The sequence below is a fragment of the Eleutherodactylus coqui genome, chromosome 11, assembly GCF_035609145.1.
Source record: "Eleutherodactylus coqui strain aEleCoq1 chromosome 11, aEleCoq1.hap1, whole genome shotgun sequence".
NCBI lineage: Eukaryota > Metazoa > Chordata > Amphibia > Anura > Eleutherodactylidae > Eleutherodactylus > Eleutherodactylus coqui.
Window position 1 is genome coordinate 93,275,778 of NC_089847.1, and position 16,244 is coordinate 93,292,021.

The 16,244-nt window shown below is 39.9% G+C and overlaps 1 protein-coding gene across 1 annotated transcript in view; it reads right to left on the bottom strand.

Moving 5' to 3' along the window:
- LOC136581752 (mucin-5B-like) overlaps positions 1–16,244 on the bottom strand; it is a 99,656-nt gene that overhangs the window by 37,733 nt on the left and 45,679 nt on the right. Inside the window, exons 7-11 of the mRNA XM_066582374.1 lie at positions 12,601–12,765; positions 9,323–9,414; positions 8,161–8,271; positions 2,378–2,504; positions 963–1,097 (exon numbers count right to left, since the gene is read on the bottom strand). Of these exons, the coding sequence (XP_066438471.1) occupies positions 963–1,097; positions 2,378–2,504; positions 8,161–8,271; positions 9,323–9,414; positions 12,601–12,765 (630 nt within the window). The remainder of the gene's footprint in view (positions 1–962; positions 1,098–2,377; positions 2,505–8,160; positions 8,272–9,322; positions 9,415–12,600; positions 12,766–16,244) is intronic.

Genomic DNA, 16,244 nt, shown 5'->3' on the forward strand with positions numbered 1-16,244 from the left:
ACAAAAATAAACTATTAAGATTTCTTTTTTTCAAAGCATTTTTATTTTGCAGATTTTTTTCAAAACTTGCCTAAAACTTTTGCACAGTACTATAGATTAATTGATTCTATGTAAAACTGTAAAAATAGCACTCTATTTTGTATTGTTGGACTATTTTAGTATTTTTTCGCTATTTAGAACACTTTCTGCTAAAATTTGTAATCTCTTATGAAGAAGTGTGTTTTATTACCAGGAATTCTATAGCTTCTCAGTGCTCTTCACATCCATGCCTCCTGCTGGCTATGGAAGCATTGCATGCAGTGCTCTCCCATCTACGCGAATAAAGGTGGCAATAGTCACATATATAACCACGTGACTGTTTTGCCAGCTTGGCTCTGTCCATGTCTGTGCAGGCTAAGACACAAGTAATTTTACTGACTGTAGCTGAGATAGTACTGAATGCGACATAGAAGTCGATGGAGTCAGCAGAAAGAACCGAGACTGTAGCCACGTGGTTAAATCATGTGACCACCAACATTTTCGTTTGTGTGAACGATAAAGGAAGGCATATTCATTTCACCCCATCCCATTCCTATTGCATTGGTGTCAGGTCCCTCACTGCTCTCTGCTTCATGTTGCAGCGAGCCAGTGATAACATCATACACACCAGGTGTATGGCTGCATCTGTGTGATGATTGTTCACTGGATGATATTTAATTCTGTGTTTCAACGGTCAGTTTACTTCTTTCTAATTTATATGAACACTTTAAACTCTGTTCATATCACTATTTGGGAGTTCCAGGAATTCCTATGAAAAATTATATACTTTATATATTACTAACCATGCAATAATAATACATACCACTCAACTCCGTTGCTGAACACTTTTTCTCCTGGACTATAATATGTTCCCCTATGATAACACGGACATTCACCCAGTGTAACACATTCACCGTATTGTGTCATGTACATTCCGTCATTACAGACGCAGCCATCGATGTCAACGAAGTCCACAGTGCATGATTTATCCGGCTCACCCAGAGATTTGCAAGTAGGTTGGCATGTGTGCACAGTCTCCCGATAAACCATTGGAGCGTCACAGTTTTGAATGTATCTCGCTTAAAAAGAAAGAAAAAAATGTATCTTAAATTCTGTAATATGTCTGCGTTCCAAATTGGAAAGGCAAATGTATTACAAAGTATTACATTTTTATCTACTTGAACATGATTCTTTTCACATTTCTTTAAACATCCCCACCTCCCATAATTGTAATTATTCTCTATTTTCTAAGCTATACTATGTACTGCGGCTATAACTTTGTATATTGCACTTTGGTGATGCTCATAGTGTATAAAAGTGGTTATTTCAATGGTCGTAGACTTTTTAAACATGTTCTACTTATATGTTAGCCAGGTTGATAACTAGCAAAAGTAGAATTTATTTTGTTTACTTAAAGTGATGTTTTTATGCTGAAAAAACATCACTCTACAGAGCTGGTCACTAGGGGTTTCCCTTGCTTCTAATTTGCCTGTTGTTGACTGATGCCGACCTCTCTTGTAACAGAAATAACAAGATAGAAACAGGAAGTGTAGGAGGGTGAAAACGTTTCTACTATTTGGAGTCTATAGAAAGGAAACATGAAAGAGAAGGAGGAAGACAGACACAGAATTCTGAGCATTAACTGTATTGTAGCTACTGGAATCACATCTCCACTGCTCAGTACTTCTACAGTACTGCCTGATGATGATCTCTTTCTCTTTGTGTTACATGCAATTAGAGAGCAACATCCCAGTGATAAGGTCACTCCTCATGTGCACATCATGACAGCTAAATTCTCTGGGCTATCTTAAATTCTAACTTTATTACAGAATGTATATATATACTGCAAGAAACTTAAAGAGGTTCAGTTGGCTCTCTTCACATGTCCATTTTAGTAAATATCTGCATTAATGTCCTCTTGTTAGCAGGCCAGTGCTGATGCTTCTGCGGTCCTCTGCACTGACCGCACAGTGTTACCGTCCTAAACATAGCCACCAATGGAGGAGCACGTGACCAGACCTGTCCGTCAGCGGCCTCCATTGAATAAAATGGAGCATGGCACTATACATGTGCTAGTTTCCCATGTGCCTTGTTATTTAATGGAGGCTGTTGATGCATGCATATGCTCACGTGCCCCTCCATCAGTGGCCATGTTTAGGATGGTAACACTGTGCGGGCAGTGCAGAGAACCATTATAACAAAGGGATGTGGCTTCACAGAGGCATTGGCAAGGGTCTGATAATAAAAAGACAGTAGTAAATGTCTTGTTTTTATAGTTTCTAGCCCATCTTTAAAAAAATATATTAAAAAGTGGCAACTGTCTTTCAACTTGCAAACATTGTCAAATTACTTTACTTACTGCATATAACTTCCCTCCAGTCATCAATAATGATGCCATGCTCAGTGCAAGCTCGGACAAAACTTGAAAATAATGCACACATACAATCCTCTGAGTGTTTACATAAACAAGTGTCATACAAGCAGTTCTACGAAGAAAACAAGACATTGTAGCTCACCGTTAGACAACTGCTCAAAGCATTAGAAAAAATTGAAAATCTATACATTTTGTTAAAGAATCGTTATGTTGTTACTGCCAGTGTTTTGCTCAGATAATGATAACAGAATTTTTCTATTGACATGCATGCAAGTAAGAAGTGTAGATTATGCAAAGTTGAGCTGTACTATAGATTTCCTTGTTCAATGACCTCTATCTTTAATACAGAACGCAGTTACTTGTGCGGACCTACAAACTGGCCTCTCACAAGTAACAATAAGGGTGGCCATACACCTTAGATATAGATCAGCCAGGCCCACCAATTCTGCTAGGACCGGCTAATCATATTAGTATAGGGACCTCCCAACTGTCCTTCAATGGCAAGTATCAGGGAGATAAGGACCAGATAGTAGGTTTCAATGTTTCAACTACCAAATCCATTTATTACTGGGAGATAAGCTGCTGCCAGCGGTGTCTAGTAGCGGCTTACTCCTCTGTCTTCATCCACAATGCATGTGTACCTGACTTAACTAGTTCATGCATGGAGAGTAGGGATGAGATAGCTTTCGGCTGAATGAGTGTTCAGTCGACAACTATCTAATATGTATAGGTAGCTTAAAAAGAAAGAGGACAGTTATACAGAGGGAACAAGGAGGAGGTGGATATTTATTATGCCAGTGGCTGACACATGGGGAAGCTGAGATTAGCACTTGCAGCATTTTTCTGGGAGCCTATGCAAGACACAGTTGTGAAAACACTACTGCAACAGGCCATGCACATGTGTGCCCATCACAAGACTAAGACAAATTTTCATTCATTGAGAGTAAATAACAAAGTTTAATATTGTATGAAGAAAGGATATTGAAAACCATGAAAAACGGGTACAGAAAGTACAATGGAAAATATAGAAGGAATAAACTATTTATTTGCTGAATATGTAACATCCTTCTAAATACAGTGGTGCCTTGGGTTAAGAGTTTAATTCGTTCCCTGACGGAGCTCTTAACCCAAAAAACTCGTAAGTCAAATCAGTTTTCCCCATTTAAATGAATTGAAACGCCATTAATGCTTTCCGGATCTCCTCAAAGCCCTAACTACACTAAACTACACTACATGTGAAAAACCAAACATCAATACTCACCTACCGCCAGCGTTCCTGTCCTCGCTGTATAGATAGTTGTATAAAGTGATTTCTTATATCCTTAATTTTGCTAGGATAAAACTAAGGTGAACTGTAATGGACCAGAGCCTGTAAAACTCCTTGTGTAAAATGCCCATTGTGTAGATCCTGTAACCAAATGGAGCTTTGTAACTATCTGACAAGGAGCCATCAATTACTGAATGGTCTTCAAATAAAGACAAGTGGTGCAAGAAATGTCAGTGTTTATTCTTCCATAACCTCGAGAGAGAGAGAGAGGACGTTTCGACCTTTAGGTTAGGTCTTTGTCAAGTTAACTTGACAAAGACCTAACCTAAACACTGATTTTTTTTTTTGCACCATTGGATGCTGCCACTTTTCTTTATTTGTTTGCCGTACCTGTGGATGTGGTCCAGATCCGTTTGGCTGCTGCATCAAGTATTGGATTCCTGCCCATTTTTGGGAGTGTGATGTGCTGCTTGTAACCTTGTTGTATTGTGATTACTGAATAGTCTATTGACCTTTGACATTGTAATTATCTGGCAGTGAACCATCAATTCTCTGAAGAGTCTTGTGATCCTTGACTCGTAGATGCCTGAGGGGTTGGCCACCCACAGGTGTGTAGGACTCAAAGTTGTAAATAGCTGCACATACACATTTTTCTGTGTATATAAGCTGGAGAAGAATGAAGATTGTGAGAAGCCAGTAATCTGTGAGTGGAGGACGCTCTCTCACAGCGTCGCTCCCAAAGAGCATTCTCTGTCTTCGGCTGTCGCTTCTCCAGTCGATTGAAAACTCAGACAGATGATGGTTCAAGACTCTAAGGTGATGGACTCTGTCCAGTGGTGGGTATTCATCCAGCAGAACAGATGTAGTTTATGTGATGTAAATATATTCATGTGTACTATGAATGTGTTCATGTATATCCCTTGCAAAGTTATGAACTCTGTCCAGTGTTGGGTATTCTTCCGGCTGAACAGATGTAGTTTATGTGTTTGCATGTATATTCATGCATAATATTAATGTGTTCATGTATATCAGTATTTAACCTTTGCCTAAGAAATTGTGTAAAAGTATGCAATATCACCTATTTTATGTAAATTAGTTTAACTATCATCCATTTTATATAATTTTGTTCATTTATTATCTTCTTAAATAAATTGTGTTGTATCAACCCACTTGTCCTTCTTTAAAGCCGTATCCGAACTTGTTGCCTTTCAAGTTGGCAATACACTCGCGTAGGTCTCCGTCGCTGCTGCAGCCTGCTGTGTCCTCCTTCATGCCGATGGTTTGAATTCCTGGCCTCCAGCAGGCTAATGCTCTGATTGGGTAATCCAGCGCCACATCAGCCAATTAGAGCCGGTGCTGGGTGAACCAATCACAGTCATTTAATGATATTATTAGTAACAGCTGAAGACCTGGGAGGAGTAAGGAGAAGCGTTTTTTAACCACTTCTGCCTTCGCCTTTCCCAGTTACACAGTGCTATGTACTAAGAAGTGAAAGTGTGAGGGTTTGGTCTGACGAGCGGAGATCCGCGCGTTTTTCCACACAGAAAAAAAATGCACTGCGTGTGGAAAAAAATCTGCATGACCATGTCCATTTCAACCCATATGTTCTATCCTTGGTAGGTGCAGATGTTTGCCCGCACACGCGGAAAATGCGCGGATCTCCGTTCATCTGACTGAGCCCTTACTTTCACTACTCGACCCGGAGCACGTGACCACTGGGTACTGCTGTTACAACAGAGCTGCAGGGTCCTACCAGACCCTGATCAGCTCTACCAGTGACTATTGTCACTACAGGGGAATGTTTCCCACTGTAACTGGGGCTCCTATGAGTGCCCCAGGTACAGTGGAAAAGTGTGTAATAAAAAAAAAGAAAAGACCATGTGAATGACCCCCAGAGGTCTTATATGATGCCATGGGGGCCATAGATGGTAAAAAAAATAGTTACATAAATAGGTAAAAATATTACAGAATGAAATTAAAATTTATGCATAAAAAAAAGAATATGACACCAACCAAAACCATGGTCATATGCACCCTGTAATCCAAAACCATACATATTATATATCAAAACAACCAAAACAAAATAAGGGAACCCATTCCCATACTTTATTTTAGCGTAAAATTACTAATAAAAAAAAACTATAGATGTTAAAAAAAATCATTTTTGTAGACTTTCACCCACAATAAAACTACATAATTGGGAAAAAAGTCAGTGAAAAAGATATTTTAAAAATGGCTCTGTATGTTATGGGGGAAAAAAGCAGCAAGAATAATTTTGGTAGCTGAAGAAAAAATATTGGGCAGTAAAACCACCACATCCGTAAAATCCCTAAAAAGATTCTGGTCCTTTAGGTACAAAGCAGCGTGGTCCTTAAGGGGTTAACACTAAGTGGGGCTACCTAATTTAACACCCAAAGGAAATATATCACATATATAATAGGTTTTTTCACCTTTTACTTTGGCTTAAATCTCCCTGGGACTTATTTTATTTAATACGTAGGAAACCGCACATAAGACTAAAGTTTTACAGGGCTGCTTTTTTTGAAAAATACCCAAAAGAAAAAAATATTCCACAAACATTTTAAGTTTATTTTTTTTAATATGGCATAGACCTTCCTTGGGTTATTTTTTTAATACATAGGAAGCTCAGCATTATATAGGGCTACTTTTCTTTTAAAGACTCAAAGAAAAAATACGTCACAGATGTATTAGATTTATTTACCATTTTATTTTTATGTATTTGATTTATTTTACTTTTAGATTTATTTTAAGCACAGATCTTCCTAGGGCTTATTTTGTTTGATGTATAGAAGACCTAACATGTTTCGAACATGAATTGGTATCCTCAAGGCTTCATGTTTATTCTATTTGGAATTTATAAATATACTTTTACTAATTGTGTCCAAGCTGTCCATAAATTCATCTAACATATATTGCAGACAATAGTGAATTCTAGAAACCTGCCTTACGTAAACTCCTGTGACTAGCTGTGGTTTGCTAGCATTACGATACTATAATCACTAATAACTTCAGAACTGTCGGTAAGACAGAGATTATACCGATTGCCAGATTAGAGTCAGGAAGGAATGTTTTCCCTTGAATAGGGAAAATTGGCTTTTACCTCGGAGTCTTTTTTTGTCTCCTTCTGGATCAACAATCGATGGGTAATAGGCTGAACTAGTTGAACAAATATCTTTTTTCGGTGTAAATTACTATGCTACAATTTACAGCAACGCTATCTTTTCTCCTTAGGGCAAGCACCTAGACGGTGAGTTAGGAGACTCAAAACAACATTTATGCTCCCCTGGGTAATATGCAAATAAGGGAGATGGAATAATACCTCTACAGGGCCACCAATTTACAGCCGCACAGCTCAGTAGAAACGCTTAAAAATTATATTCCATACAGCCTTTAACAGCCCTAATAGAGCCGGCTTAGCATATTGGTCCTCTTGTATACGAGGGCCACACAGTCAGTCAAGAACACTAAATAAAACAACACTATTTCAATCAGCCTGTTGCGGCATGCTCAGCTAAATTATCAGCCTTGAGGTTTCACAATAGATGCCAAGCTTAAAAAGGAGACCGATCCCTTAAATGACATCAGCATGACATGTGGCCAATGACAGCTTGCCACCATTACTCAGGTCGCAGCCATAAATGATGCCTTCTATTGCCATCTGCCACTACAGTTACTACCAGAGGAGAGGCTCTGCCTTCTTGTTACCAGGGAAATCAGGGCTGCACATGTATCGACAGAATGAGCCACTACTAATACAATTCAATACACTCAGCCAAATGTATTACAATGGTCTAGACAGTGTCTTATATTATTCATTACAAATGCACCGCATCAAACAAAATAAGTCCTAGGAAGATTTCTGCCATACTAAAAAAGTTAAACAAAGCTAACACATCTGGGCATATTTTTTCTTTTGGGTGTTTAAAAAAACGTAGTCCTGTAAAACACTGGGTTTCCTATGTATCAAACAAAAGAAGTCCTATGAAGGTCTATGCCATATTAAAAATAAATAATTAATTTAAAAAAATAAACTTTGTGGAATATTTTTTCCTTTTGAGTGTTTTTAAAAAAAGCAACCCTGTAAAACTTTAGCCCTATGTGGGGCTTCCTAAACATTAAATAAAATATGTCCCAGGCAGATTTAAGCCAAAGTGAAAGGTGAAATAACCTATTTGATCTATGGCATTTTTCCTTTTGGTGTTAAATTAGGTAGCCAACATATGATTCTGCTACGTGCTGTATGTTAGACCACCCATAGCATGGCTCTAACCTATTACTAGTAAATGGTTCTGGCCTTTCTGCATTGTGTGATCTTCAAGCCCCCCAACCACCCCCGCTCTAGGTGGATTACTTAATTATGATGCTACCAGCTTATAATAAAGGCCCTTTTACACATAACGATTATTGCTCAAAATTCACTCAAAAGCCATCTTTTGAGCGATAATCGTGGTGTGTAAATGTGCGCCTACGTTGCACTTACCGTGCACATTTCGTCCATCGCCGACTTTAGGTCCACATGAAATCCTCGTTCCTCAGGACGATAAGATAAGACGTACCACACACTGTTTTCCGCGTGCAGCGCTGATAACAGCTGATAAAATGTTTTAACAGCTGTTAACAGCCGATGTCCCACTGGAGAACAACAGCGATGTATTTAGAGAACAGACCACCTGCTGTTCTCTAAGTGCATACAATGAAGTACTAAAGGACTCATTTAGCCTATTAGTACCTTTGCGAAATGATCGCTCAGAACTGTCAGTTTCTGACGGATTTTGAGCGATCATCTGCGTGCGTAAATGCACCTTAAAGGCTCAGTCACACGGGCGCATCGGCGCCCGTGTAACTGCAGGAGGAAGATGGCCGTACCTCAAGACGGATGTCTCTCTGCAGCGCCGGGAGAAAAAACATGTGACCGGCTTCATTGCCAGTCATGTGTTCTTTCTTCAGCGCTGCAGAGAGATGTCCGTCTTGAGGTACGGCCGTCTTCCTCCTGCAGTGAGGGCTTAGTCACACGGGTGCATCGGCGCCTGTGTACAGATGCCGATGCGCCCGTGTGACTGAGCCCTTAGGGAATGCATAATGAAAAAATCCCAGGGACTCTGCTATTTGTAAAATTACCCTTACAGTAAAGGCAGCTATTGAATAAACATTATACATAATGGGCCACAGTTATTGCTGGTTTTGTGACAGAATTCTGGCATAAGTTGTACTTTTTTGTTGGTGGTATAAATCAATTTAGACAAATTTATCTGGAAAAAAACAAAACAGAACAGATGTTACACCTATCACTTCACTTTTCAAAAAGGTCTAGAAATGGGGTGAGCTTTTTAGGCAGATTTAAAATTATAACTTTCTTTAAAAGTTGCAAAATTAGTCACAATCTCACTTCAGTAGTTGGGTGGAGTACAAGGTGACTCCATATCTCCAGATAGATTTAAATATGCAACAAAGTTCTAAAATGCTGTGGCATTTGATAAATGTGTCATTGTGACATTTTACACTAGAGAAAGAAAGAAATCTGCCGGAAAACTGGCGTCAAAAAGTCCACTGATGATCAATTCCCTCCGATGATTACAAATATTTATTATTATACTTTGTACAATCATTAGATAGATGAGGTACCGTATGACAATATACTTTACCTGATAGTAGATCGCTGGATCAACAAGCTCACGACACGTAGCGAAAATCTTTTCAGAATTTATCTTGGAGCACCACATTGAAGCGTAAGCCTCTGCATTACAAAATGAGATTGGATCACGAAAATATGATTGTTTCAATTTTATAAATGTTTATATGCAGGAAATAAGCTGTCGAAAATGTTAATATTTAATAGTAATAATATTTAGTATTTTCCATTATTAGATTTCACACCATTTTAGCGTCTAGTTGACTTTTATGAAAATACACGCCATAGTATACACTGCTTTGGTTGGGAGCTACGTACGCAGATTAGTCCTACTGAATGGTGCTAGTCTGCGTGTGGATCCACGGTATTTTATAAATTCAAATCCGAGGCAGAAATTCAATATTCTGCCTTATCTCCTGTGGATTATTAGGTGAATGCACTTTGGATTTTTTTAAATGCAGATGTAACATCATTTGAACAAAGTTTTTTTCTTGCAGACTCTATTTTTATTATGGTTTTGGTTGATTTGACGCATTTTGAAAAAAAAAGCACCATGGACTTAAAAGAAGCACCAAAAATGAGGAAAAAAGGCACAAAAGAAAGAATAATGATAATGAACATGCACAGAGAAGGAAAAAAAGAATAGAGAAACAATACAATAAATTCACAAGTCCACAATAAAGCAAATGTGGGCAACCAGAAGTCCACCAAAATCTCCTGGAAGAAAGTCCAAATACAGTTCTCAATGGATTTTTGAAAGATGTGTATGCGCATGAATGAATGGCTAATTTGAATTTGGAGGATATAAAGTTACTTGAATTTGGAACTGCACTGTAGTATCAATTAGTAATCCTAAAAATTGGGATTTTATTATATCTTGACTATAAGGATCTCATTGAAGTTTTATAGTGGGGGGAGTTCTCATTAAAATATTGTCCAATGTTAGGACTGAGTCTTATGTTCTACAATCTTTGCCGAGTATGATGTGGATTTAATGTACATGTAATCTGTTCTTTTTCGGTACAAAAATACTATTGTGCTAGATTGAAGATAAATACCAATAAAAATTTGATTGAAAAAAAAATTGGGATTTTACTATTTATGCATGTACCGGTATTTATTTTTCACACATCGTATATTTAAGCGAAAAGCATATGGGCAGGTCAGATTCCGCATGCAGAATTACGCAGCAGAATCAGACCCTGCCCGCTGCTGGCATCCGGGCACATTTGCTATTTCTTCTTTTCTTCTAATGAAAACAAAGATCTGGTACCGTGTTAGCCAGTAGAGCAAAATGTGATTGTTCTCAGCAAGAGAAACGACGTAATCTTGTAGATATGATACCTTTTAATGGCTAACAAAAATACATGATGTAATAATAGCGAGCTTTCGTACCAACGCAGGGTACTTCTTCCGGCTAAAATGGATTGGATCTGAAGAGGCATGCATATTTATACACACTTATAACATACATACTTATGACAAGGCACAGATATGGATGTGATTGGTTCGCACTTTTAAGTGCGAACCAATCACATCCATATCTGTGCCTTGTCATAAGTATGTATGTTATAAGTGTGTATAAATATGCATGCCTCTTCAGATCCAATCCATTTTAGCCGGAAGAAGTACCCTGCGTTGGTACGAAAGCTCGCTATTATTACATCATGTATTTTTGTTAGCCATTAAAAGGTATCATATCTACAAGATTACGTCGTTTCTCTTGCTGAGAACAATCACATTCTTTTCTTCTGTACTGCGGATGGTCCACACGGTGAGCCGCCAGACCTGCGCAATACAGCATTATTTTCTTAAACAAGATTCTTTCTCTGCGCCATCGCCTAGCGATGCAGAATCCATGACCCTTCCACAATGTCATTGTGGAAGGGCAGCGGATCAGAAGGCTTCCATTGACTAATTTTCTGATTTTACAACAATGCAAAATGCACCAATTGTTTTAGAGACATGCACCTTTTAATTAATTTGGCGCAATTCATTACAACTAATTTTTTTCTAGACTGCTGTATAAAACACCAGAAAAACGTTGTCCTCTGGCTAAAAAGAACATACTTTTGATAAATGTGGGCCGGTGTGTAGTACAAGGTATAGTGGGTACCCAACACGATCTAATAACCTTCTCTATGTGGGATGATTGTGCTGCCTCGGTATGAGAATAAGCAAATCACTGCATTTGTGAATTTTTGGATAATCAAATACAAGATTAACCCCTTGAGTGGCGGGTTTCCTACCACCCTGTCGTGCCCACCAGGGCAGGTTTTTTAAAATGGTCTAATCATTGAATTTCAACTAATTTTGCAGTTGCGTCTCAAGAGCCATAACATTTTCATTTTTCCATTGACATGGCCATATGAGGGCTTGTTTTTTGCGGGACAAGTTGTGATTTTTTAAACAGGGGGGAGGAAAAAAAGAAATAGGGGAAAAAAGAAAAAAAGGGGCCATGTCATTAAGGGGTTAAATAATGCATTAACTTCCTTCTCTGAGTCATTACGACGCATGGATACCACATGTGTGATTGTATTTTTGATTTTTTACAAAGTAAAGGGAGACAAGTGTTTTTATTATTTTTTTTATATATTTTTTTTTTGTCCCTTTAGGGGACTTCCACAGGGACCCATCTGGACCCCTGATCACATTCCGGGGGTCCGATGGTGACAGCCCTTTACATGCTGCAGTGACAGCCCTTTACATGCTGCAGTCACATAGACTGCAGCATGTAAAGGGTTAACACAGCAGAGATCGGAGGTTTTCTCTGATCTCTGCTGTAAGAGCTGGTACCTAGCTGTCCTCTGACAGCTAACAACCAGCTCTCCCTGCCACAGAGACCATCGGCTTGCTTCTGACAAGCCGATGGTCTCTATGGCAACCTGTAAACAAAGCAGGAGATTGCCGGCATATCGGCAATATCTTCTGCTGGTTTTTCAAAGCCCTTGCTTTGTTCTCTGTGAGTCTGTGCAGGCAGAGCACACTGTCACAGCTTGTGGCATTGTGCTCTGCAGCTCCCATAGTGATAAATAGCCCGGAAATCTTCCGGGCTATGTTGCTATGAGCAGTGGAGCTCGTCATGGAAATTTTCCGGGCGTGCCACTCAAGGGGTTAAAGGAATTTCACTAAATAGGCATAAATTATAGTGAAGATGATGTCATTTACCTGCTACTTTCATACACCATAATAACTTACTAGGATTACATGAAATTCTCTAGAAAATGTCAGACCATATCTATGTGATATAACAAGTTGGGCTTACTACATCTGTATATGATATTTACTCACCTTTTTGAATGTAGATAGAACACGGATCAATAACAATAGTTGGGACATTTGGACAAGTTTGCTCACTTCTCCATGCATACGTGAAAGTGCTTAAATCTTGCATTGTCAGTCCATTTGGTAAAGTATAGTCATCAGCTTGCTTATCATTGAAGTTTCCACAGAGACCTGAATGACATAAATAGAGCAGGACTGGTTAATAAACCTCTGCACAGTTTGGTCTTTGCAGTTTAGTCCCTTCACAGTTTTTGGATGCAGATTCCAAGCCAAAATCCACCGTAGAATCTGCATCTATTCAGCATCCCATTAAAGTCAACAGTACAGCTCATTGCGCACAAGACAGCTCACCCAATCACAGGTTTTAGGGGTCATGTGATCTTCCTAGCAGTATCACCACTTAGGATGCATTCACACTGGCGTATGCGTATTTCGATCCGTGAATATGCAGTGTATTCACAGGCTAAAATACGGACTTGCCTTGAGCTTTTCTGCCTATCAGCAGTCTTTTTGCATAAATATGTGCGTAAAAAAGAATGTACGTAGGGTTCCATCACACGGGCGTATATATTTCATCAGTATTTTGTGAGCCAAAACCAGAAGTGTAACGTACAGAGAGAAAGTATAATGGAAAGACTTGAATTTCTTCTGTATTTTGGACCCACTTCTGGTATTGGCTCACACATTACTGATAAAAAATACATCTATGTGAAGATGTCAGTAAACCGAAGAAAATACAATGCATTGATTTCAATGGGTTCCTTCACATTCTGCGTTTTTACGCTCAATTTTTGCATGTGCGAAAATATACGCAACCTGCTCTATTTTTGTGTACATTTGCGCACCCAAGGCACCATTGGGGTAAACAAAATTGCGCAGTGAACTCCACAATTTCACAGTTTTATTCAATAATACCGGAGACTAATTAGGCCACCCAGCCGATTCAATCAAGGCGCAGGTGTGTCCTGCGCTGATGTGAACTGGCCCAGCAGCATAAAAAAGTGCAGTAGAACGTGCTGATTCGTGTGATAGCCCACAATAGCACTCTCTTTCTTTCAGTTCCCTTGTTATTTCCCCCACTCTTTCTCAACATTCCCTAACATTCTTATTTATAGTATACATTTGTTCCCTCTACCTTCCCTCACCTCCACATACAGTGGGGTAATTTATCGTATGCAGCATTTTTAAGTCAGTTTTGCTGGATATAACGTTGCTCTTATTTGCAAGAAATTCATCAAAATGTCACATGATGTTGATAAATTAGTTGCATCTTTTAATATGTCGAGAGATGTTTCTACAATCTTTACAGCACTCACCTATTGGAGTAACCATAGCATTTTACGTGTATGGCCGTGGGCATGAGCCTTAATTGATGGACACAGTAGATTAGTAACACATTACATGCTGTATCTACTGGCCAGCGGTGCTCATGTGGACAGCATTGGTTAATCAAAGCAGGTGCCATGTCTTAGACTAATGATGCGTACTAATACACAATCAGGTATTCACAGAAGCAGATCAGCCATCTTTATTTGTCCAAGCCTACAGGGTTCCTTTTAATAAAGTATGGACCCATATAGCAATTATAGACAATAAAATAAAGCTGCAACATCAGCACAAGAAGATAAGTGCAAATAAATGCATATGACATACATTATTGCAGATGCAAACGTTATTATTGTACCTTGTCACCACCAGAATAATAGGTGGAAACCTAAAGTGACAGCTTAGGCTTAGGGTACGCCCCCAAAAGTCGTGATTGGCTGCCTGCAGGAAGGTCCTAGCATTGTGGGAAGTGAGTTTTGGCTTGGAGGGAGGGTTAGGGTGAGGGTTTGTTTAAGTGTTAGGCTTACATTAAATAAATGGTCCAAAATGGAAGCATTTACAGCTAATAATTTAACCATAACACTTAAACAAACCCTCCTCCTAACCCTCCATCCAAGGCAAAGTTCAGTCCCCACGCTGCTAAGACTTGCAATGTGCCGGCTACCCGCTCTCCGTCTCCGGAACTGAGTTTCCCGGGTGGCGGCCTCTCAGCAGCACTGCAGGACAGGATCATCTATCAGCGCTGATGTGAGGTCGGTGCTGCGGAACTGCGCAGCGGCAGAGCAGTGAGGGGAGAAGGCCGATCGGCCAACAAGTGAAAGCAGCAGGCGTGGAGACAGAGAGTGGAAGAACAGCCAGCAAGTGAAGCAGCATGAGGTGAGCTGAGAGCTGGGAAAAGGGAGACAGACAGCGGGGAGACAAAAGGAAAATTGACAGCAGCACTGAGAAGGTTACATCAGGGACAAGGGACAGTGACAGCAGCAGGGAGGTTACATCAAGGCTGAGGGAACACACGCACAGCGGAGAGGGGGAGAGAGAGTGACAGCAGCAGCGGGGAGGTGAAATCAGGGCTGGAAGCCGAGAACCAGCGCCAAGTGACACAGCAGGGAGACCGGGGGATGGTTAGTAGGCTGCCAGGACCTGCATGCGAGCCAGATCTGCAACCAATCAGGAATAGGGGGCGTCACCCGCCTGTCAATCTTGTCTCCACTACTACTTCTGGTGGTGACAAGATACAATAGTACCGATGCAAACACCTCTCCAGGGTGGAATCACATGTATAGCAGCAAAATGTTGACAATAACGATGGGCTGGCATGATTACAGTATACTAGAGGACACTGAAATAAGTCCACATAATAAAGTATGTTTCACCTAGCTATCACAAAAGCCCTAGGAGAAAGTTACAGTATGACTGAGGGGTAGATGCTAAGAAAAGTGCCCCACGCATATCACCCCAGACTTGGTGGCCTCCTCAGGGTACCATAGTGAACTGATACATGTATCTATCTAACATAAAAGATAAGAGAGGTCTCACCTGAGGTTTGCATTTCCAATATACGTCCAAAATAGATAACTGTGCATGTGCTAGAACCAGGCGCTGGTGCATTCAACCTATACTAGGAAAAATATCACGCATGCGCAAAAAACCAACCGTCGGATAATCAATAAAGTAAAAAAAAAAAGACCCTCACTCAAGCACCAAAACAAGGGTAAAAGCGCATGCGTTGGTTATTTCATCCAATCCAGGCAAATGTATTGCCTACTAATACAAATAGTTGCATACATAGAACTCATGCACAAAAAGCTGAATGCCCTCTGCAAGAGAACAAATCGTGGTTATAGCCAGGTCGCCGATTTTTCACAATTTTGATGAAAAGCGCTGGAAGATCCCATAGACTACTATGGGTTCTGAAAAAAAAGGGAGGAGGGAGTTTACCTAAGTTCAGGACTCAGAGGCGGACACAGCTGGCTCTATTTAAGCATTCGCAGTCATTCCAAGGATTTCTACTGACCGACGGAATTCTGCTCTGCATCGTATTTTTTTAGGCAATATGCCTATGTGACTGGATGAGAAAACACTAATTAATCTCAAGACTCGATTGTGGCTATTCTATATTGTTGCGATTTTTGGCCGCGATGCAGCCGGTGTATAAACGTAACGCTCATGTGAAAGAGGCCTTACATGTATCTGGTGTAGGGTCCTGCAGCTAATCTACTGGGTCTTTTCCTGGGTGCCAGACACCAATATGCTACAGCAAAGAGCTCATTATACCCCGGCATGCGCAATTTCATCAGCAGCTTGGATACAGTAGGCAATTGCTT